The sequence below is a fragment of the Lentinus tigrinus genome (assembly GCF_003813185.1).
Source record: "Lentinus tigrinus ALCF2SS1-7 unplaced genomic scaffold L226scaffold_22, whole genome shotgun sequence".
Classification (NCBI taxonomy): domain Eukaryota; kingdom Fungi; phylum Basidiomycota; class Agaricomycetes; order Polyporales; family Polyporaceae; genus Lentinus; species Lentinus tigrinus.
In genome coordinates, this window is record NW_027137931.1 from 357,104 (window position 1) to 378,548 (window position 21,445).

Below are 21,445 nucleotides of genomic sequence, written 5' to 3' on the forward strand. Positions count from 1 at the left end.
AAGAAGCTATCGGAGAAGTTCCTGGGCCCTTACGAGATCATCGCTCAGCCCGGAACCCACTCCTTCACCCTCCGATTACCCGACTCAATAGGGGCGGTCAGAGTTCTCGATTCGAGGTCGATTCGAGGTCGATTCAAATTGAGGCTTGACGATTAATCGACCTTCGGATTTAGTCGGGAATCGCGTGCTTAAGGCGATTTTCTGTGAATCGAGGTGAATCGTCGAAGCGAGTCCGGACTCGCTTCGACATCGAGAATCGCGATTCTGGAGGAGGTGCTGGTTGTTCGCACCTCGAGATGATGTTTTCCGCGTCTGGTTTGGTATATACAAGGTACCTTAAATACATATCTGGGCAATAAAATATAGATTTACCTGCGCCTCCGCTGACTCCGTCGCCGCCTGGCATCACCTTGAGAACGCTCTCTCTCTCTCTCTCTGTCTTCATGGCACCTCAGTCGACCTCAAAGACAAAGAAAGCTGTCAATCCCGCTCCGAGCCGGCCACGCAGGAAGACACACAAGTCGGGAAAACCTTCGAGTCAGAAGGGCAGCTGCGATTCCAACAAGAGCGGAGCCACTTCGGAGGACGAGAATTCGCAGGAAGCAGATGGATCTGATGAGGATGGTATAGGCGGTGGGCTGGGTGGAAATGCGGGTAACTCTACTGTCCAGTGCACTATCTTTTGTTCTCCATTTGGTAAAGAGTACTAACGCTTCGACCTTGCACTCTGGGGGGATAGGTGGACCAATCATACGCTCACGTGGAGCCTCATCTCCGCGGTCGAGGATAACAGCGACATCAAGCAGGCACTGTACCCGTCTCCCGGTGGCCATCCATCCACCGCAAACGGAGGAGGCAAGGCGAAGACGGACCACCACGCCCAACTAGCAAAAATACTATTCCAGGAGCACGAGAAGTATGGCGCTGCATTTGCGCCGGCCCTCACTGACGCGAAAGTTCTGGCAGCATGGGGCATGAAAATCAAGAATCGCTTGAAAGGGTGGGTACTGTTTCTTTGTCTCATTTGTGCTTACAGTACTCACGCTGGCATTTAGACTCGAGAGGCAGACCCGAGAGCATATGACAGAGATGGGCACAACCGGAGCAGGCTTGACTCGGGAGGATGAATTGGACATGGCCCGTAATAATGAGCTCACAAACGCATGGTGTACGTAATTCTATCAGGCGTTCGGTGACCATAGTACTAACTTGCTTGCGATAGCGATCGTCAAAAAGAAGTCTCCCTGGTTCTGGAACATGAAAGCACTCATCTCTCAGCGCCCGAATGTCATACCGATGGGCGTCGGTAACAGCGCCGATGCCGTGGACGTTGATGCTATCCTTGGAGACGCTATCACAGTGTCCGAGGATGCCGGAGATATCAAGCCTGCACCGCGACCCTCTCTGGACCTCTTCTTCAAGGATGATGAGAGTAGTTCTGATGCCTCGGAGGGTGAAACTGAGTTCCTCCAGCGCATCCAGAAGCGACGTGCCTCTGTGGTGTCTGCCGCCGACTCCAATGAGGGTGAGGGAGTCAAGAGCGACTCCGAGTTGGTGGAAGATGCGAAGCCTGGAACTCCGGCGGCCAAGAAGGGTGGCGCACCTCCTGCGAATAAGAGGACCCCCGCGCGTGCGAATGCATCCATCTCCGCTACCAAGGGCAATAAGAAGTCGTCATCGAAGAAGCTCAAGATGGCCGACAACTTGACATTGCCGTTGCGGAGGAGGTCACTCGCCAGAAGACGCTCGAGTTACAGATCATCAAAGCTCAACAAGACACTCTCAAGTACAAAGCGAAGCTGACTGCGCAGCTTGAGAAGGAACACATCAAGGCGGAGAAGGCGCAGCTCAATGCCGAGATGCTCAAGTTCAAAATGCGTCAGGAGCATGAGCTGAAACTCGCGCGCATCAACCGTGGAACACTGCCGGGTATGTACGTTTTGGTCATCCGCATACACATGCTCATCCCGGAATGGTCGCAGGCGCCGTAAACAACAACGCGTTCACGGGCTCTACTGGGGTTAGTTGGGGGAACTCGTTGGATGAGTTTGCTGCAGGCTTCGGGCAGGATGCCAACGGCGGAGAGACATCGGGCGGTGTGGGGGACAACTTCCTTTAGCTCTATGTAGCGTTTTCTTCCACTAATCAAACCAAATTCGCGCACATGAGCCACATATGGCCGACCACAATGGAGCTTTGGTAAGTATACAAACGACCGGCCGCCCACAGTCGGCCAGTGCAGGGGCTGGCCGAGCCAGAGAGGCCGGCACCCAGCGTCCAGCAGAGCGGTGCGCCAGCGCCTATCCCGGCGACAGTTTGCCATCCTGCCATCACGTCGCGCTCATCGCTCGCGACAGCGTGCTCGCTTACCTCGCACACACCCAGCCTTCGTTCTCGCCGTTGTCTGTGGGCTCGTGCTTGGGCACCGGACGGCAAGCTCGACCTCATTCCTGCCCCTCGCGCTGCAAGATGTCCTTCGCCCTACCGACCGACATTGAGCGCCCAGCTCTGCCGGGTCCCAGCCCAACCACCACGTCCTGTGTCTGTGCGACTCCGTCCGTCCTAGCTACAGCGCACCGACGATGCTGGACGACACTACCATGATCGCGACAGCGCTTTTCCCGCACTGACTTTACTGCCAGCCTGTCGCGCTCCCCTGCATCAACGTTCCAGCATCCATGTCTCGTCCTCTCCCAAACAACTTCCATCGCCCCTGCCAGCCTCCTCCGCCGCACAAACCCTCACGCCGCAACACCATTGGCGGCTCTGCACTCGCGCCCACGCGTCACCCGGTTGGCTACCATGCGCAGAAGCGACTTGATGCGCGTTTCAAAGATCCGGAGGAGGAGCGACGGAAGTTCACAGAGGCTGCTGGGCGGTCACGAAGGGAGAAGGCCGCGCTTGAGGTCAGTTCGTTCTCCATTCAACTCGTATAGTCGATTTGACCTATCTTTTCCAGGCGGAACGACTGAAGCTCCTCGAAGAGAAGCGGTCATGGGAGGTTGAGCAAATGCTCGCTGAGCTCCCTCCGACTCCAGCCGCTGTGGGTTCGTCTTCACTGCAGGTACGCGCGTTATCCCCAGTCAAGGCACCCAATGCGTCGCCCAAAAGGTCAACACGCAAATTCCGGGCCAAGGGTGTCATTCCACGAAAGACCCGCGTCTCGCAGGTGGTCTTCCAGCCTTGGCGCAGCCGCTCTGTCACCAAGAACCAAGAGCAAGGTTCTACCGGCGTACGAGACGGGAGTCATCCCGTCATACATTCCACCCATCCCTCCTTCTCCCTCGAGACAGCTACCAGAGTTCAAGACTCGCATCGCGGTGCCTTCGCCACCTCCATCACCTCACCTCACCAATGCGTTCGTGCTGCCTCCCCCTTCACCCGCAGCGGCCTTCGACAGTGTTCGCACACCCCTCCCCCCTCTTCCCCCTCTGCCGAAGTTCGAGATGCTACCACCAGCCCAGGATTCCTCAGACGATAGCGTGGACGTCCCACTCGACTCCATCCCTTCAGGCCCGTCTGCATCCTCGTCATTGGTACCACCCCCTGCTGTACCTAGCACACCGTCGCTCGACCATTCCCCATGGCGAAGCCCTTCGCTCAACGGATGATTCACGCTTACTCTCCGGTGAAACCCTGCTCGCTCAGTCGAATCTTGATGATGGCCAACTCGCCCGACTCTTCTGAGGGTCCCACGCTTGACACGCTGGCAGAGGTGGACAAGAACGCCATGAATAATATGACAGCGCGGCAGTACCATGTATTCAAATAGTGTACCTATCCCTCCTTCTCGCCGCGCGCCGCTCAAGTGCCCGGAATAGATGCTCTTTCAGTCCTTCGCGCTTCGCCTTCGCAGCTGAGAGCCGTTGACCGCGGCCGCACAAGTGGCTTGGTGCTTCGTTGGCTGAGTCCGACTCCGAGCTGAGTCCTTCCCTAATGAAAGGGTCATCGTCAACATCTCCTTCCTCCGCACGCTCCTCGGCCTCGCACCGCATGGCGAAACTGTGTATCGCAACACATGCCAGAACCCAGTAGGTTGCGTACTTATGTGCCTGAGTAGAGTCGATGTATACCCGTAATCCTTTCAATGACTGGAAACAACCCTTGAGGTAGCCAATGGCATGTTCAGAACGGATGCGTACCATCGAGACATGGTTGTTGAACACCTCGTTGTCAGGGAGGTCACGCTCCGGCTTCTTGTATGGAGCGACCATCCAAGTCTCGATCTATGTAGTTTTGATTCATATTCACGATCTGATGACCAAAGTAAGCTTGACCAGCACTCACTGGATACGCAGAGTCTGCCCATATAAATTCATTTGCCTCCAAGATCTCAGTATAGTCGCGCGCAACCCTCGTCCGCTCAAACGCAGTAGAGTCATGTGTGCTTCCGGTGTGGCCATAACTCACGTCTACGATGCGCAAGTTGGGCAACGAGACAACCTAGAACATGGACTGAGTTTATGAGGCGTTCATTATGGGTAGAGTAGCTATGTTCTACACACCTGGATGTTCAACGAGTACTGACACTTCCTATCATAGTAGCTCTCTCCATACCAATACGGACGCATGTACAGCGGTACAAGTGTCCCATCCACCAATAGCCATCCATCCCTCCAAGCCTTGCATGAGTGTTGCTCGACCCATTCCTTGGCCTCGTCTTTCTCCTCTGCAGTTGGCATGCAGATCGTCTCATCGAGGAAGTCCCGACGAGTAAGTGCGACAACCACACGCCGCGTAGCGAGAAGGACATAACCCTTCCCAACACCCGCCCAATTCGCGACCTTCTGTAATCCTGCAGCATTTCCATAGTGACCAAACCGCCACAGAGCAATTGCAAGCTGTTGCTCAACAGGAAATTGAGGGTTGCGTGAGTTGTTTGCAAAGATGGGATCGGATGCGACATGTGCAAGAAGTTGGTCGAATGTCCACGGTGACACCCGTAACTCATTGCGAAACAGCTCTGGTTGCTCAGTTTTGTAGACGGCGAGGACATGATGAATGAAAGGGGTATTAGGACGTGGTAGACGGGTGCGGGGTTCATGATAGCGTTCGGCATAGATGCTGGATATGAAGTCGTGTATGCGGGAGGGAAGGGTCTTGGGATGCTCCAGGTTGGGATTAACATCGATGTTCATATCATCGTCCGTATCAGAACAAGATGATCCTTCTACGTCCCCATCATGGCCAGAAGAGGACACAGATGGAGCGGAGCGAGAAGTAGATGAGTCCGAGTCGGGCATACGTGCGCACCCAGCCTCCCAGTCCCAAGTCCCAACAACTGCACTCCCACCATCTGACCATTCCTCAGTAACCTGCCATCCCTCGCTACTCGTGAACGACGGTGACCCTGCGGGGATGGTGTGTGCCCATGCCATCCGACGAAGCCTCCAGCCCCCACCCAGTACGTCAGCCCAGTCCAACTCCGAGTCTTCCATTGCAACTCCCAGTGGGTCCGTCGAAGTGTCAGAGCCAGATGTGGTAATAGAAGAGTCCGAGTGAGTGTCAGAGGAGAGAGAGCTGAGCGAGCTTGGCAGGTCAGAGTGACAAGAAGAGGAGGGAGCATGGTGTGCATGGCGGTGTGCAGGTCGGAGTGTCGCATGTCTGCGCGCAGCAGCCTTCCTGCGAAGGAGTGCCCTGAACCGCGCAAACCGTATATAAGCCTTGAGGGTGTTCTCAGCAGTAGCTCTGCGCTGTGTACGGCGGCCCATGGTGCAGACAGAGAGACGGACGAAGACAAGTGAATACATTTACTATTAGTCCAAATATGGCGTCTTAAACAATTAATCGCCGACGGTTAACTCTTCCAGCAAGGCGTTTGAATCGGGGTATAATCGACACTAAGAAACGGGTCGGTCAAAGTACCCTCGATTCTCCTACACCGTTTCATGCCCAGAATCGTCAATGAATCGTCAACGAATCGACCTCGAATCGAGAACTCTGACCGCCCCTAATGCGGGCCATCCATCCCGTTTTCCATGTTTCCCAATTAGAACCCGCAACTCCGAATACTATTCCGAGCCGTGTCCAAACTCCGCCTCCGCCGGTTATCATTGATGGAGAACCCGAATACGAGATCTCCGAAATCCTCGACTCCAAGATCGATTGCTGATGTCGGACCTGTCAACTCTTGTACCTGGTCCGTTGGGCCGGTTACGAAGGCACCGATGAAGAAACTTCGTGGATCCTCGCTTTGGAGCTCGGACATGCTCAAGAACTCTTATCGGACTTAAGGCTGAGCAACAGATCAGGTCCATCGTGGGTAGATCCGGATCCGATCCATTCTTATACCCATAGGTACAGGTGCAACGGGTACGGATATCCGCCCTCCGGATAGCGCGCGGATCCAGGTATGGAGTTATCAAATTGCCTGCGGATCCCGTTCAATGTATCATTATTCTGCGGCAAATCTGCGCTTTGTTACGAGCTATCTTTATTGTTTATTACACATTGTATCATTTCTCTGTTCAATTCAAAACAAATCACACTATCATTGCCAGATGCAAGCATGGAGTCGGGAACAAACATGTTTATCCATTTGCGGTTCAAGTTCCACACTACAGCGTACATTACATTACTAATCGTCGTCGTAATACTCGTCATCGTCGTCTACATACTCCTCACGTTCACTGTCAGACGCAGAGACGGTCTTGAGCGACGGGACACTGTCCACGGAGCCGTCCTCCGAAGCCGCATCGTCGGCCTCATCGTCAGTCTCGACGGTGGCGGCCGGACACTTCCCTCGTGCCCTCTCTGATCGCATGGCGGGATGTATCACTTGCGAGAGACGAATAGGGGTGCCGGGGATGTGGGTGGGGATAGCAGGAGTGGCATCGTCAGGGCTCGGGATGGACGTGGACGTGACCGCCGGGTCACCGGGTGAGGGAGTGAGATCGATGGATACCGGCGCACCTTCAGCCGCGACAGCCTGCGCATGTACAGTACCGTCAGAGGCACGACGAGCAACAGACGCCTTGTACGCGGCTCGTTTCCGGGCACGACGAGAGGGGCCGCGAGACGGGGGAGTGTCTTGGGGAGGTAGCGGCGTGGCGGGTCCGGTCGACTCATCCTCATTATCACGCAATGCGTCACGGATGCGAGGGTCGAGCATCGCTGCCAATGCAGCAACGACCGCGACTCTCTTGGCCTCGCTGTTGACGGTCGAGGCTGGATCTTCAAAGTGGTCGTAGACTGGGAGGAAGACATGCTAGTGGTAAGATAATACTTCGGTGTCAGCAGATGTGAGTGAACAATCAGCAGTCCGATCGAACACGTACCGCAGGGAAACGTGCCTCCAGCCATCTTGTGACGTCGTCGAGTTCCTTCTCTGCGGAGTCGAGAGGGCCGACGCGCGTGGTTGCCTGCGTCAGGAGAGCGGTGAAGTCGGGCCAGTCCCTCGGGGTAACGACACCGGTAGGACGCTTGACAAAGACGCGAAAGCCACAGACGATCTTGAGAATCGTCTCGCGCTGCTCTGCTGTCATGTCGGCTTGTTCGACAGACGGTCCGCTGAGCGCCGCCAGCCAGCCGGAGATCTTCGGGGCTGTGACTCGCTCGACGATGTCAAGAGGGAGGATGAGCTGGATATGGCATACCGACAACCCGGGTGATCAGCGGGCATGTACGCGTGAGCGAACACAGTTGTTACTCACAAGGAATGGCTGCAAAGCAGTAGGTCCGTCGACAACGAGGGCGAGATCGGCGAGTGGAAGACGAGGCAGATGGGGTACACCCTCGTCCTTGCGCAGGTAGATGCAGGACGCGAAATTCATGGCACTTGGTGTGAGGGTGGTGAGGAGCAAGGAAGCGGGGGGTTTGCGTGGGGAGCCCTTGTAGACGCACCTGGTCTTCTTCAACATGCTGTTGGGTGTTCGATTACCGTGCCTTGCCGGGCTGTGACTGCTCAGAAGCGCAATCAGATTTGTCAGATACAAAGCCACATACCTCTCCGGCCTAGAGCGCATGGATGCCTCTAATCTCCTGTGTAGCGCGTCGTGTTTTGCGCACGAGGAGTTGGTGGCTGAATCGATGGGCTACGGGTTGCACAAAATCGGGGACCAGAGAACCAGGGTAGCGGGTCAGATAGCAATTTGCGATTGGGATCCGAGAGAGTACAGGAGACAAATATGAGAGAGTGAGTGAGGCGTGAGGCTGCGTAGATATGTATCCAGATCAACACAGAGTAGACAGAGAGATGAATGGAGGAGACGCAAAAGTGTACTCCACCGGGCGGTCGGAGCACACTGAGATCAGATTAGGCAATCTAAGCGCTCGCACGTGTGCATGCTCAACCTGCCTTGCGATCAAAAACATTTGCTACCAACCTATCCTGGCTAGTCATCGAGTCGGCTCCTGCGCTATCTCGGCTATTCTACTGCTAGGTCTTCACTCATCATGCTCCTCGTGTTTTTTGATTGACTCCCTCTCCGGTCTCAAGTCAAACCCGGACATGACATGTCGCACGACACGGGAGACTAGTACTGCTCGGACAATGGCACCGTTTTCACGATGCACAGCGACGATTCAGGAAGGTATGAGATATTATCTTTGACCAGTAATAATCTACCGCTGACATTCATTTGCAAAGCTCGCCCGAGGTGTCGGTACACGGGGCTCCGCAAAGGTCCTTCGGGTCTCCTTCGATCGATGTACACGACGAGGAGGAGCATGTAGTCGGTAGCACGCAATATGATGTCTATTGTCTTACCAGAACGAGTGTTACTCATATTCCGCGAGCTCAGGATATCGGTTGGCAACAGTGCTTGCCTGAGTCCGTATATATGCCCTCGGCGCGACTTCCTGGTATGTTGTCGTTCCTCATCCTCGTCGAACAACTTGTCTAACATTACATCTTCCATATCGCCACCCCTTCCCCACGTCCTTGCTATGTCCTCTATTTCTACTTCTACCAAACGCCGTCGCGATACGCAGACTGCAGGCACTCCCGGCCCTCCGAGCTCGCAGCCTCATGACCCCGCTGCAACTACCCAAGCCCGTCCACCTGCAAAGCGTCGCAAGGAAGGAGATGCATCGAACGCACCCACTGACGACGGCGAAGGCGGTGAGACGACCGAGCCCGAGGCTGACCCAGACGGAGAGGCGGAGGCTACGGACGGCGGCGTCCCTGCGTTGTCTGCTCGTGTTCGGCGTTCAACGAAGACGCGCCTTCTCTCCGGCGAGCAGAAGCGAGCTCGATTCCTCGACAAGTATGCTGGGATGACACCCGAGCAAATTCTCGGTGAGTTTCGTTCTCTGCGCTCCAGTCTTTTGCCTTGTGTCACTAACCACATGTGTAGATCGCGTGTCGAAGGGATGGCGCTCCCGGGTCTACGAGCACTACCAGAGGCCGCGCATTATACGCGGTCCTCAGGGCGTGATCGTGCACCGTTTCATATGCAAACGGTATGTACAAACTGTTGGATTGCAAGACGTCTTTACTAACGCTGTATGTTATCTTTTTGGCTAGCTACCCGTCGAAGCACGTCGACCGCTCGGACTACGAGGACTCGACCGGGAATCTCAAGCGTCACGCCGACTCCTGCGATCCAGACGAGACTCCCGAGTCCGAGAGCATCACCGCATTTGCAGCGGGTGCAACCTATTCCCCTGCACGGCTGCGTTTTCTTCTCGCTATGTGGTGCTCAACTCGGCACCGCCCTTTCGCCGCTGTGGAGGATCCAGAGTTCCGCGAGATCCTCCGGATGCTCTACGCCAAGGTTGAGGTCCCATCTCGCTTCACCGTCTCCCGGGACATCCAGACGATCCTCGACGAGACAACCGCCCGTCTCCTGCAACGATTCGAGGTGAGTTACACCCCAAACACCTCATCCAGCCCTTCTGCGACACCGCCCATGGACGCTCAACGCGCTCTACCCCCGCAGAATTTCAAGGGCAAGATCCACCTCTGCGTCGATGGATGGACCTCCCCAAACGTCATCTCGTTCCTCGGGGTGACTGCACACTGGTATGAAGGCGGGGAAATCCGGCACGTAATCCTGGACTTCATTCGGTACGTACTTGCTCGCAGGTGGCTACAGTTCCGGACATATGACTCACATCGACATATTTTCAGCCTCACTAAAGCACACACCGGCGAGTATCTCGCAGAGAAGCTGCTCGAGTGTATGAAGAAGTATGTAATTGAGTACAAGGTACGCACCTATCAATACTATGGAATATCGTTCTGATGTGACCATGTACTCATTCCCATCTGTCCTACGCAGGTCCTCGCTATTGTCTGCGACAATGCGTCCAACAACGACAAGATGTTGGACGAGATTCAGTCCCGTTTCCCGCTGTTCCGTGGTCGTCAAGTGCGCGTCCGATGCTTCGGCCATATACTCAACCTCGTCGTCAAAGTAAGTCCATCTAGGTCTTATAAAATAGACCTGTACTCGCCTGCTAACACTCTCTTGGGTCTAGGCAATCCTCTCGCAATTTGCATGCAAAAGGACGGCTAAGGATGAGACACCCGAGGACGCAGAATCGGCCGAACAGGAGCTGGACACGTTGTCTGACGACGACGTCGATGAAGAGGACCTCGAGGCAGCCAACGAAGCGGACGAAGACCGTGAGGCCGCAGACGAAGAGCTACTCACCAGCATCGACGAGGATCACCCAGAGGTTGTCCTCACCCGTGCAGAGATCAAGGAAGGGCAATTAGCCCTAGACAAGGTGTGTTTGAACGTCGGAACGTACTACATATTACGGACTGTCCAGGCTAACTAGCCATCGAGCAGATCTTGAAGCTCTCTGTAAAAGTATGGCACAACCCTGTCATCCGCGAGGAGCTCAGTAAGCTCGCCGGCGGCGCGGACCTCAACGCCAGCGTCCTTGTCCGATCCGTGAAGACCAGATGGAACACCGTCACGCATGTCCTCGAACGTGCGCTCGAGATGCAAGACGTCCTCGACACGCTCTGCAACATGGCCCAGTTCAACAGGCGTACCGGGGCACGCCTTCGCCGCTTCAACCTCAGCGAGGATGAGTGGAAGCTCGTCGACGAGCTCTACCGTCTCCTAGATGTACGTACCATCTCCAACAGCTGCGCTAAGGGCCTACAGTCTGTTTCTGACCCAACCTACAGCCCTTCTCCTTCGCGACGAACCAGATCTCCAGCAGCAGCCGCGCTCTCGTGCATGAAGTGATCCCATACATGGATCTTCTCACCGAACACGTCGACCGGTTCGCGGCCGACGACTCTCTGGCACCCTCCGTGCGCGCTGCGGCGAAGCGGGGTCGCGTAATTTTGGACAAGTACTACCAGCTCACCGACGAAACATTCATCTACCGCGTCGCCATGGGTAAGTCTACTTTAGTCCTCGCACATGATCATTTCACTGACCCAATGTATATCATACCTAATTGCAGTTCTTCACCCTAAGTACAAGATGGCGTACTTCCGCTCGAAGGATTGGCCCGAGGAGTGGATCAACGAGGCGATCGCCTTGCTCCGAGGCGAATGGACGTCTCGCTACAAGCCAGCACCGCCTGCGGAGGCCAACACACCTCGCTCTTCGTCGTCGTCTTATAGGCATGGCACTGGTCGCCGCAGCGTTGCTGCGAGCACTGCAGCGGTGCGTTCTCTCTAATTTTTTCAATGCTGCAGCGCGTAGTCACTGTGCTAATTTTATGACATGACTGCAGGGCACTCGGGCCCTCTTTGCGCAGCTGTCTGCCCCGAACGTGGCGAGCGCACAGGACGCGCTCGAGATCTATCTCGAGTCCCCCCCGTTGCCAACTGTTGCCGACCCTCTAGCATATTGGCGGGCTGTCTCGGACAGCCAGAGCGACTCTGCCTTGGCACGGATGGCTCTTGATTTCCTCTCTGTTCCTGGTACGTCTACTATCCATCAGCTGACGCGATACAGGTCGCCACTTGACTAACTTCTCTGCCCAGCCACTTCGACCGACGTTGAGCGTGCATTTTCGCGGGGCCGTTTGACTGTTTCGCGGCTGCGCCACTCCCTCGGTGACGCGTCAGTGCGCGCGAGCACTCTCCTTGGTTCGTGGTCCCGGATCCCCGACCTTGTGGCCGAGCGCGAGGTGATCGCGCACCTCCGTGGTCGTCCTCTCCCTGCCCAAACGGCCACAGCCTCGGCTGTAGAAGACGACGACGATGTGGAGATTCTCGATGGTCCGCCGGCGACTAGTAACACTAACCAAGCAGCGTCGACGTCCGCATCTGCCTCTGCCTAGTAAGCCTGAATGGTATATTGCTTTGTACTAGTATCTTGTACCGTATTGGATGGTTCAACCCATCCTCAAGGCCATGATTGCATGGTCATCTCCGTCTGCTCAATGAACTGATGCCTTTGATGCTACTTGAAGTTCTACTAGTGTGCTTTTCCTCCGACAACTTCAAGTTCAGGGTCTGGAATAATGTCTTTCAAGTTGAGAGTAAGGCTGAGCATCAAGACTCGAGTTATCTTGGTTACTTGATTGTTCTACTAGTGTGTGTTAGTGCATTATTATTGTGCAATACATAATGTTTCGGTGACGGATCCGGAATACCCATAGGTTTTCGCAGGTACGGATCCTGGCACAGGTTAACCTGTAGGTCCCGGGTACAGATCTCCGGGTACAGATCATCTTCCGGGTACGATCCGCACGGATCTAGGTGGGGATTATGTGTGTGACCCTAACCCGTAGGTCCGGATCCGGATGACCTGCGGATCCACCCGTGCTCAGCCTTAATCGGACTTTCATTCCTCTTACCCGGATAAGCCCGGACCCCTTGACAAACTTACTTAGCTCTTAATCATTAATACCTATTCTTACTTATTCCCTTACTTATTTGCTTATCGAACTTACTTAGTCACTATCGGTCTTGTCACACTCCTTGATTCGGACTCCCTGTCGGACTTTCCAAGACTCAAGAAAAATCATTCAGCGGAGTCCTCTATCAGACTCTGACTCTACGCCGCGCTACTCCCCTCTCCATCGACCTCCATCTGCTCTCCACCCTCTTCATCTCCACCCTGCTCCTCTCCACCTGCCTGCTCCTCCCCGCCTGCCTGCTCCTCTCCGCCCTGCTCGCCCTCCTGCCCACCTTCCGCCTCACCCTCCTGCTCCGACTCCTCCGACTCCGACGGCTTGTACTCCTCCTCCGACCCACCCTCCGGGTGCACGTTGAAGTACTGCCACCAGGCCTCCACCCTGGAGCTGGCCCAGCCCACCTGTCGGATCTCGCGGCGGAGCGGCGCGATCGCCTCGCGCAGGAGCGCCACCTCCAGGACGGATCGGACCAACAGGTCCTTTCCGTCCAGCGCGCAGAGTTCCTCCTCCAGGGTCCGGGTCCGCTCCCGGAGCCGCTGCTCCTCGTGGTCGGTGGACGGCCCCTCGTCGGCCCACTGCAATGGCTGCAGGCTGATCTTCTTCTTCCTGGGCGGCGGGGCCTCCGACTCCAGGGCGGGCCTCTTCTTCGTCGGCGGGGTTTCCGGCGCCGGGGCGGACTTCTCCTTCTCCTTTCCCTTTCCCTTCAGTCGGGGTTTTGACGGGCCGGGCGCGTTGCCATCATCGTTGTCGTCATCGTTGTCAACAACGATGGGCTCGACGCGGGGTTTCCTCTTCCCCTGTCGGGCCTCGGGCGGGGCTTCTCCGCCCTCGCACTTCTTCTGCCGCTGTTGGCAGGCGACGCACGCCTTCGCGCGGTCGGAGTCGGTGTACCACAAGCACGGGGCGTTCTGCCCCGTGCACCCATGACAGGCCGCGCTGTAAAAAAGTCAGCTCCGTCGGACCTCCGAACCCCGAACCCCACTCCGACTTACATGGCGGCCATCCGCGGCCTCTTCTTCTCCTCCTCCCGCTTGCGCTTCCACTCCTCCTCCTTCTTGCAGGCCTTCTCCACCGCCTTCTGCGTCTCCTCCTCCAGCCTCTGCTTCTCCTCCTCCTTCCGCTCCCGCGCGATGCGGAGCTGCTCCATCGCCTGTCGGATTTGCTCTTCGAGCGCGGTGGTGTCGATCGAGGCCATGGGTGGTAGTGGTGGTGGTGGTGGTGGTGATGGTGGTGGTAGAGGACGAAGGAGTTCCTAAAGATCTTCAACTCCGTCCGACTTTTTATATCCGACAATTTCAAATCCTCAACTCCGTGATGGCAGGGTCAGAACTACGACTTCCCCGTCGACTCACCTCCCCGCCTGTCACCCTGAAACACTTCCCAGTTAGTCCTCGAGGGCTTAGACCCAGTGGGGGGACACTGTCACATTCCGTGCCCAAGTCCGCCCTGCCGCCCCTCCGACACAACCCCGACCCGACTACCCCTGAACTCCGCCCCTTTCCCGGCTAATACTTCACCACCCCTGCTCCTTTCCCTCCTGCCTTATCCGGACTTCCGCCCGGACTCCAATCACCCCCGACCCCCGCTCTGTCATCTGATCATACTATGACATTTGTATCCGCCGCCTATACTTACTAGTCCAGTTTATTTGCTTCTGCTCTGTCATCTCCGCAGTCCGCCTCCTGTCTCTACTCCTATCGGGCTCCTATCGGACATTCGGACTTTTGTATATAAACCCTACCTTACAGTCGCATAGTTCTTCAGTTCTGATATCTCGTTTACCCTCTCGACTACTCAGCACTCAATCTATCTGACTTCTCTGCCAACCTCCGTCTGATCTCCGTCCAACCTTCCGACCCGACCTCCGACCTCCGACCTCCGACTTCTGTTCTCGTCTCTGTTCATAACCCTCTGCTTGACTCTCTTATTCGTAGCTTGCTCCGGTATAAACTCCGGAGCCTCTTGTCGGACTTCCGCAAATTGAAGACATCGACGACTCTTCGGGCGTTGGTCAATAACTTTGCCAAAGTCTTCATTCCAGCGCACTATCAGACTTTGGACTTTGGACTTCCCTTCGGAGTTCGACTTGTGCGCATAGTCCTAACACTCATAGAGCGCTTATGTAGGATGCTAAAGCGCTGACCTTGTCAGATTTAGCCAGAGCTGCCAGGCATGTTTAAAGATGACTATGAGTTGCTATTGGTAGGACTGTATAGATGTTGTATAATTTATTCTGCATTGTATAGACACCTTTACTATATGTTCAACTAGACTGTGTAATGACTTGCACTTGCATTGAGCAATGACTATGTTCAGTTGTCCCTTATGTCAAATACTCACTTGAGGCACACAAGGGATAAGTCCTACAAAAAGCTGATAGATTATTAGGAGTGCCATATAATAATAAGGAGATATGGTCTAATGGTTGTGATGACTGTAAATAAACCATGAAGGCTTTGGTTCAATCTCTTGTCAGACCACTTTTATTACCAGTATATGAGCACCAGTGATGTGCCAAATTGGGACAGGGTACACTGGATACACTGGCCTAATTGGGCATATCAACCTTGAGGGTCAAAAGCCTTTAGGGCAGAAGCGTCATTGACAGACCTTAATATGAGGTGTTCAGCCACAATGTCAATAAGTACAAATCCAAAAGCCACAGCATCTTTTTTGAACCCTATGCCCACATTAACGCCCAGGTGCCACAATACAAATATTGTTATTTGTTTGGCTTGTAGCAACATGGGTACAGGGTGCCAGCTGGTATTCGTTTCTATCCCCCCATCTCTCCTTCATGTTTCGCTCTCTTGTCTCCCTTCTGTGCTTGTCATTGCTGCCTCTTACTTGTGCTAGTGCTTCATCTGAGGTGAGTATTATGTTCAGCTACATGTTCTTAGATGTATTGGCAAGCAGTGACGACTTATGGTAAGTCGCAACATTTCTCTTTGTATGTGCGGTCTCTAACTCCTCTTGCGCTCTTTTGTTCAAGTTCCCTCTCATTTCTATTATTGCATATGGTGAGCACATCCCTTCTGACTTACAAGGTCATGCTGATACGTTCATGTTGCCTTTAGATACCACTCACTTATGCTGGTATATGGTACGTCGCACACTTCATATGATTTCTTATCAAGTTTGCTCATGCACTGTATTGCAGACTGTGTATCTGATGGTATATTGTTCTTATGTATCGCATACATTGTCGATATCCATGTACTAGATAGATTGAATATATCTCTTTTACCCTACTTGCCTATGAGTGAAACCGCAAACTGGTCAGCCAAATTGATACTGCATAGAGCACACTCTGGCCAAGCCTGATCAGCTCTCAGAGCTGCCCAGAGCTGAGCAGGCAAACCTGAGAGCTGGCATGCTCAGAAACCTTGGCCTCAGAGCTGTGCAGGCAAACCTGATAGCTCTGGCACTCTGAGAAGCCTGGGGCGCTTTGGGGCGCTTTAGAGCAACTCAGAGACGCTCAGGCTTAGATGTCTTTTTTCCGATGCACTTCAGCCTGATGCCGTGGTCACAGTCATGCCCACACAAGTCGCAAGTCGCGGAGAAGACAATAGCAGAGCGGTGCTCCTCGGAGACGCCCTCGACTTCAGCGAGGACCAGGTTAATCCCACGGTCGCGAAAGATGTCGAGGGTGGTCAAAGCCGCGGCGGAGAGAACTATTGAAGGTCCGGCGGCCTGCCGCGACAAGCGGGCTTTCTTAGGGGGATTGATGGGCTTCGGCGACTCCTCCATGTCGACGTCGAGCTCAGGTGAGAGGTTGCGTTTCGACGGGGGATTGCGTAGAACCGGCGGAGCCAAGGAGCGGGTTGCAGGGGGCGGGAGGACCTCTTCAATATCGCTGTCGCTGCTGGCACCGCGTTTATCAGCGTTGTTGTCGTCATCGTCATCGACAGGCTCCCCACCAGGGTCTCGCGTAATGAGGGTCCCAGCGCGCTCCTTGCCTTTAAGCATCGACGACGGGCGAGTCGAAGGTGTAGCTGAGGTGTTCGCTGCGGACGTGGGTGGTCCCACTGGTGCGCTGCTAGTCGAAGGACCATCCACTTCGGGGTCCGAAGGCATGCGATGGAGGGCGAGCGTAGCCCAGGAGCGAGGCAGCCGCTTCGATCGCGCCTTGGCAGCAGAGGCGGCTAGGACAAGTCAGTGAGCGAGGCGACGACCAGCAGGGCGAGGCGAAGTAGAGCACTTACCGGCGAGCTCCGCGCGAGGTAAGAGCGTGGTGAGGTCCTTCACCTTGGACTTGCAGCGGGCGAGCGACCCGCCGTACTTCGCCATCATCACCGCGAAGTCCTGAGCGGAGAGGACACCAGTGTCGTACTCTGCAGAGAGCCGCTGGCACATCTGGGTTTCCAAGTCGACTTGCATCGTGGCGCTCTCCAGCTCGCTTCGCAGGCCTTCAAGTCTTACCGCACGCGAGACCTCCAGGTAGTCAAAGAAAAAGTCGGTGGCGGTGCGCGAGGACGCCGCAGTGGTGAAGTGGGCATAGAGATCGAAGAAGGTGACGTCAGGGCAGGGTTTGCGCCTGTTCTCTTCGCGCTGGAGAAGGAGTTAGCAAGGCAAGCACACGAAGCGGTGAAGTTGTGAAGCGTATCAGGATCGACAAGAAACTGCGCGCTCGCGCCTGATACGCCTGGTCGTCCAGCAGGTGCATCTTGAGGAGGAATGCCGCGACAAAGTCGTCCAGCTCGATGGGGTCGGGGGGAAGAACATCAGACAGGACCGCGTCTCCCTCAGTGTTATGATCCTCAGCGGCCAGATGGGAGGGCGAAACCGGCAGGGCAGTCGACAGCAAGTTGGCGGCGTGAACCAAGGGGTCAGACAGAGGTGAGCTCCCAGTCGGAAGGGGCTTGGCAGTGGAGGAAGACATCGAGGAGCAGTGGGCAAGCAGAGAGTGGGGGAAGGCAAGAAGAAGGGGGAAGGGAAGGCGAGGGAGACCAAGACTCACCTTCCTGCACAGTTTAAGAGTGTCAGAGTCACCCGGAACCGCGTGCATCAGCTTCTCTACAGTGATCAAGACCCGGCCCTGGCAGGCGGCTTCTATCTCAACAAATGCTGAACTCTATTGGCACAACCTAGACATCCTCCTTCCTACTCTAGCCACCTTTTTCAGCGCTCCGTTACTGGCCTCTATCCCACCCGCACCTGGCACCGCCACGACCTTCATGACTGGGATGTCGAAGGAGCGAAGCTGCCGATCTAGAAGCCAAGCAATCGTGAACCCTCAACCGTCGCGGCGAGGAAGAACGTAGGTGCGCCCCCCGGGGGCCTCTAGGGTCGACTGGATCTCGGCGTCAACTTTGTCCATGGTGTTCTCGACTTCGTAGATGAGCCCTCAGATATGCAGGAGAAGATCGACGTCGACGACGGCAGCCTCGTTGGCGACCTGGGAAATGCGAGTCAGAAGCAACAGGTCTGCACGTTGGCGAGCCGCATGCGCCTGCAGGACTCGTCATTCGAACTCACGGTGGAAATGGTTGATGCGTGCGGCGAGCTCCGATGTGAAGCGCTCGCCGTTGTGGGGCCACTCCTTGAGAATGTTGAGGCTACGATTTGACTGTTCGCGGAGAGTAGCCATCATCACTGAGGTTCTGTGCCCCATGGAGAAAGCGAGTAGGGTCGCCTACAGCCGGTCAGCTAGGACGCTACTATTGGGCCACTACGCGAACTCACTGCACAGTCCCCAACCTTGGCGTATCCCGAGGCCACATAACCGTTGTCGGTCGCGACATCGCTACACAAGGCCTCTAATTCATTGACCGCCTCGACAAGCTGCGTGGTGGCCTGGGGAATCAGCTTGGCAACGAGGTGGTCGATGTCTTGGTGGAGGTCGGGCATAAGGCGAATTACAGGGTGAGGGCACGCAGACATTTAGGACGGAGGCGACAGGGTGAGCGAAGCGAGCCCAGTCACGTTTATATTCGTGCGACCCCCCCTCCTTTCGACCTCGCTCTATCACGGTCCAATCGATCATCGCCCCCATTGACAGCACGCGCCAAGGACTGAGGACAGTCCAGATTTCAGTGGGGAGGGGATAATGAGTCACCGAGCTTTCTGCGCCCCTAGTCAAACCCATCCATGCAGCTTCGACCACACTTCGCCTTCGTTTCGCCCTCGATGCGGTCCCCAGTTGTGGGAGCAGGCTACTACTATTACTTATCTATCTTCTTACCCAACACCCTTTGTAATGACTTTGCTGTGTCAGCGCTAATCAGAGAATCTCTCCCCCTCTCCGTCACCATCTCAACTTTGGCGCCAGTTCGCCTTCGCTGGGAGGCCGTAAGTTCAGCAGTCGACACGCAGTAGTGTCGATCGAGCAAGAGTTCGCTCGCTTCACAAGAGAGTAGCCTACTAGGGGCCTGAGTTTGCTAATCCTGACTATCAAGTCGCCGCAGAGTTTCGAAGCAAGTATCCCGCACCAGTGAAGAGAAGACCGCCAGTCTAGGAGCGAAGTAGCTCCTGTGCTATCGAGCACGAGAATCCGACCACCCACCGAGGGTGCCCCAGTTTAGTACCTCGCCTCCCTCCTCCGCCACCTATACACTCCCTTCCTCGTCCCCTTCCCCCTTTGACGTGCCCTCCCACGAGCGAGTTTGCTTCCCCAACTCCCCCACCAGACTGCTGCTTCACCCGATATGCCGAAGCGTGCCTCCCGGATTGCGCCATTTTCGAGTCCATTCCGAAACACCCAGCTTTGACCGTGAGCCTTCGCCTCAACGTGGCACCACACCTTCCACTCCCAGTCCATCCACGGCTTCGCAGCTTTGCGCTGCCTCTTCCCCAACTTCGCAGATAGGCTCTACTCGTGCGACCACGGTGTATCCAGCTTCGACCCGGGAATCGACTAGCCGACTCGTAACCTTTCAGGTTTGTTGTAGTTTTTGTTGGGATTTTCCCCTCAGAGACACAGCTACCCTATCATCGGTACTCAGACTTGAAAGCTGATGAAATCTTCCCGCCAGTCTTCGCGAAGTAATAGCAAAAAGTAGAACATGCCCACCTACGTTGTACTCCAAGCCCCCAGTCCGTTTCCTGCACACCCTCCTAGAATGCCATCTTCGGGCTGCAGATAAGCCCTCGCTTATGACCTGAACATTGTTCAATCCATCGCGGCCGTACACCGGTTCTCCCGCTACAGATCACGACGGACAGTTTGGCGCCATCCACTCTTGGGTTCCCCGTCGGCAGCGGAACGACAAGACCTTGTCGTTGAAGTTTGCGCCCTTGCTGCTCTCGCCACCGTCCCCCACCGCGGTCCCCGCGTAGATCGTGGCGATGTCGATGATACAGAACGAGTCCCTGTTCAGTAGATCGGAGACCATCGCCATCAGCCTTGGGACGAATCTTACACCGCAATGGAATGGTACGCACCTATACACTGGCACAGTAATCGCAGTCGTGATCAGTGAGTCTCGAACCTGATGATGAAACCCACGAAGGTGTCGCACTCACATTCATAGGAGATGCAATCGTCGTTTGTCCGGAAACTCGAGGTCGTGTTCATGAACACCGGGTCTGTGATGATCATGCAGTCCTCGAGCGTGACTGTCAGCGTGGCGCACTGCCCTTTGAAGTTCGGGTCCGTGCAGTATTCAATGGAATTAATCAAGTTGCCGCCGCTCTGTCAAGGTCATTAGCAACCCTCAGGCTCGAAGTTCTCCTGATTGCCCCAGGTCCAGCAATGTCAGGACTTGGGGCGCACAATACTACGGACCTCTCTGCGCTCCTTCTCCCTGTCTCTAGCATGTACCGAGATGGCCGTAATTCCGTCCGGTGCCACCACATGCTCCGACGCTTCGATGGCCGCAGGGTGACAGTGTAAGTGAGCTGCGGAGACGAGACCACAGCCGGTGAGTAGGAATGCTGCAGAGATAGATATATGTGCACAGCGCATCGATTCTGTCCTGTAGTATTGGGTCTCAAAGGGTAGGTGTGGCGGAGAAGTGTGCGTGGATTCCGGGAGGTGAAGGGTCACGTGAGTCTCGACGGTCCCAACTTATAAGTATGCACTTCGGGGATTGTCGAGACCGTTGTCGTCCACCGCCAGGGCACTCTCCATGCTAATGTGTGTTACTGCATGATGAGGACGGAGTCCTTCGTGTCATTACAGTCGAGGCGAGCGTGTTTGGCTGTCGGATATGAGTTAGTATGCGTCGCCGGGTCAAGTGAAGTTGCCAGGAGATGTCGCGCTGCAAGTAGTGCCTGTGCCGCATCATAACTTGATATCTACTCTGGCGCAAGCTCCGAAGCGGGAGCATTCCTTGAATAGGTACGGCAGGGAACAACATGTCCCGTTGTGGCGCTATCGGACTCGGAGATACTACCGTCAGAGAATGAAGGGCGGGTATGGCGGGGGACAGCTTCAATATTCCTGTTCGTTGCGTGTATGCCTGTAGATCACGTCGGGTCATCATCATTATATCCGTAGACAGGTCTAGACTCGAGAAGTAGTTTTGAAATGAACGGGCTGCTTACCCGAGCATGATGGCCTGACGGCCTGGAGTGTTCGCGGTCTGCCCGGGGACCGGTTGTGTTGCAGATGAGACTGAGGCGTGTTGTCCTCTCAACATACTAGCATAGAAGTCAACTAGTCAAGATGTAAAGCAGGATGAAAGTTAGTAACAGACTGCCACTAAGGGCGGCACGTAGCTGCGAT

The 21,445-nt window shown here is 55.3% G+C and overlaps 12 protein-coding genes across 12 annotated transcripts; 7 read left to right on the forward strand and 5 right to left on the reverse strand.

Annotated features, from left to right (window-relative positions):
• Positions 1-740: 740 nt before the first annotated feature.
• On the forward strand, positions 741-1,176 carry L226DRAFT_466837 (uncharacterized protein; the record flags this gene model as incomplete). Its single annotated transcript, XM_067676008.1, has 2 exons — positions 741-1,000; positions 1,056-1,176. Coding segments are annotated over 2 exons (381 nt in total), but the record flags the coding sequence as incomplete, so codon positions are not given.
• Positions 1,177-2,678: 1,502 nt separating this feature from the next.
• L226DRAFT_573053 (uncharacterized protein) lies at positions 2,679-3,611 on the forward strand (the record flags this gene model as incomplete). Its single annotated transcript, XM_067684773.1, has 3 exons — positions 2,679-2,906; positions 2,960-3,232; positions 3,294-3,611. The coding sequence occupies 3 exons, from the start codon at positions 2,679-2,681 to the stop codon at positions 3,609-3,611; spliced, it is 819 nt and encodes a 272-aa protein (XP_067533204.1).
• A 571-nt stretch (positions 3,612-4,182) lies between these two features.
• On the reverse strand, positions 4,183-5,243 carry L226DRAFT_466706 (uncharacterized protein; the record flags this gene model as incomplete). The annotated part of the gene is made up of 2 exons (XM_067675994.1): positions 4,183-4,443; positions 4,506-5,243. The coding sequence occupies 2 exons, from the start codon at positions 5,241-5,243 to the stop codon at positions 4,183-4,185; spliced, it is 999 nt and encodes a 332-aa protein (XP_067533205.1).
• A 1,334-nt stretch (positions 5,244-6,577) lies between these two features.
• Positions 6,578-7,859, reverse strand: L226DRAFT_573055 (uncharacterized protein; the record flags this gene model as incomplete). The annotated part of the gene is made up of 3 exons (XM_067684774.1): positions 6,578-7,207; positions 7,278-7,580; positions 7,653-7,859. The coding sequence occupies 3 exons, from the start codon at positions 7,857-7,859 to the stop codon at positions 6,578-6,580; spliced, it is 1,140 nt and encodes a 379-aa protein (XP_067533206.1).
• Positions 7,860-8,691: 832 nt separating this feature from the next.
• On the forward strand, positions 8,692-9,587 carry L226DRAFT_466872 (uncharacterized protein; the record flags this gene model as incomplete). The annotated part of the gene is made up of 3 exons (XM_067676011.1): positions 8,692-9,238; positions 9,297-9,402; positions 9,467-9,587. Coding segments are annotated over 3 exons (774 nt in total), but the record flags the coding sequence as incomplete, so codon positions are not given.
• A 39-nt stretch (positions 9,588-9,626) lies between these two features.
• Positions 9,627-9,932, forward strand: L226DRAFT_443646 (uncharacterized protein; the record flags this gene model as incomplete). Its single annotated transcript, XM_067674852.1, has 2 exons — positions 9,627-9,803; positions 9,882-9,932. Coding segments are annotated over 2 exons (228 nt in total), but the record flags the coding sequence as incomplete, so codon positions are not given.
• Positions 9,933-10,073: 141 nt separating this feature from the next.
• L226DRAFT_447163 (uncharacterized protein) lies at positions 10,074-10,331 on the forward strand (the record flags this gene model as incomplete). The annotated part of the gene is made up of 2 exons (XM_067674907.1): positions 10,074-10,151; positions 10,224-10,331. Coding segments are annotated over 2 exons (186 nt in total), but the record flags the coding sequence as incomplete, so codon positions are not given.
• A 414-nt stretch (positions 10,332-10,745) lies between these two features.
• L226DRAFT_466841 (uncharacterized protein) lies at positions 10,746-11,383 on the forward strand (the record flags this gene model as incomplete). The annotated part of the gene is made up of 2 exons (XM_067676009.1): positions 10,746-11,024; positions 11,087-11,383. Coding segments are annotated over 2 exons (576 nt in total), but the record flags the coding sequence as incomplete, so codon positions are not given.
• Positions 11,384-11,886: 503 nt separating this feature from the next.
• Positions 11,887-12,063, forward strand: L226DRAFT_443259 (uncharacterized protein; the record flags this gene model as incomplete). The annotated part of the gene is made up of 1 exon (XM_067674842.1): positions 11,887-12,063. A coding segment is annotated over one exon (177 nt), but the record flags the coding sequence as incomplete, so codon positions are not given.
• An 854-nt stretch (positions 12,064-12,917) lies between these two features.
• L226DRAFT_573057 (uncharacterized protein) lies at positions 12,918-13,972 on the reverse strand (the record flags this gene model as incomplete). The annotated part of the gene is made up of 2 exons (XM_067684775.1): positions 12,918-13,713; positions 13,770-13,972. 2 exons carry the CDS (start codon positions 13,970-13,972, stop codon positions 12,918-12,920), a joined length of 999 nt encoding a protein of 332 aa, XP_067533212.1.
• A 2,273-nt stretch (positions 13,973-16,245) lies between these two features.
• Positions 16,246-18,660, reverse strand: L226DRAFT_524664 (uncharacterized protein; the record flags this gene model as incomplete). The annotated part of the gene is made up of 7 exons (XM_067678906.1): positions 16,246-16,922; positions 16,983-17,328; positions 17,357-17,638; positions 17,738-17,829; positions 17,935-17,988; positions 18,256-18,346; positions 18,463-18,660. 7 exons carry the CDS (start codon positions 18,658-18,660, stop codon positions 16,246-16,248), a joined length of 1,740 nt encoding a protein of 579 aa, XP_067533213.1.
• Positions 18,661-19,928: 1,268 nt separating this feature from the next.
• Positions 19,929-21,367, reverse strand: L226DRAFT_614788 (uncharacterized protein; the record flags this gene model as incomplete). The annotated part of the gene is made up of 4 exons (XM_067686691.1): positions 19,929-20,088; positions 20,161-20,167; positions 20,242-20,410; positions 21,362-21,367. The coding sequence occupies 4 exons, from the start codon at positions 21,365-21,367 to the stop codon at positions 19,929-19,931; spliced, it is 342 nt and encodes a 113-aa protein (XP_067533214.1).
• Positions 21,368-21,445: the final 78 nt, after the last annotated feature.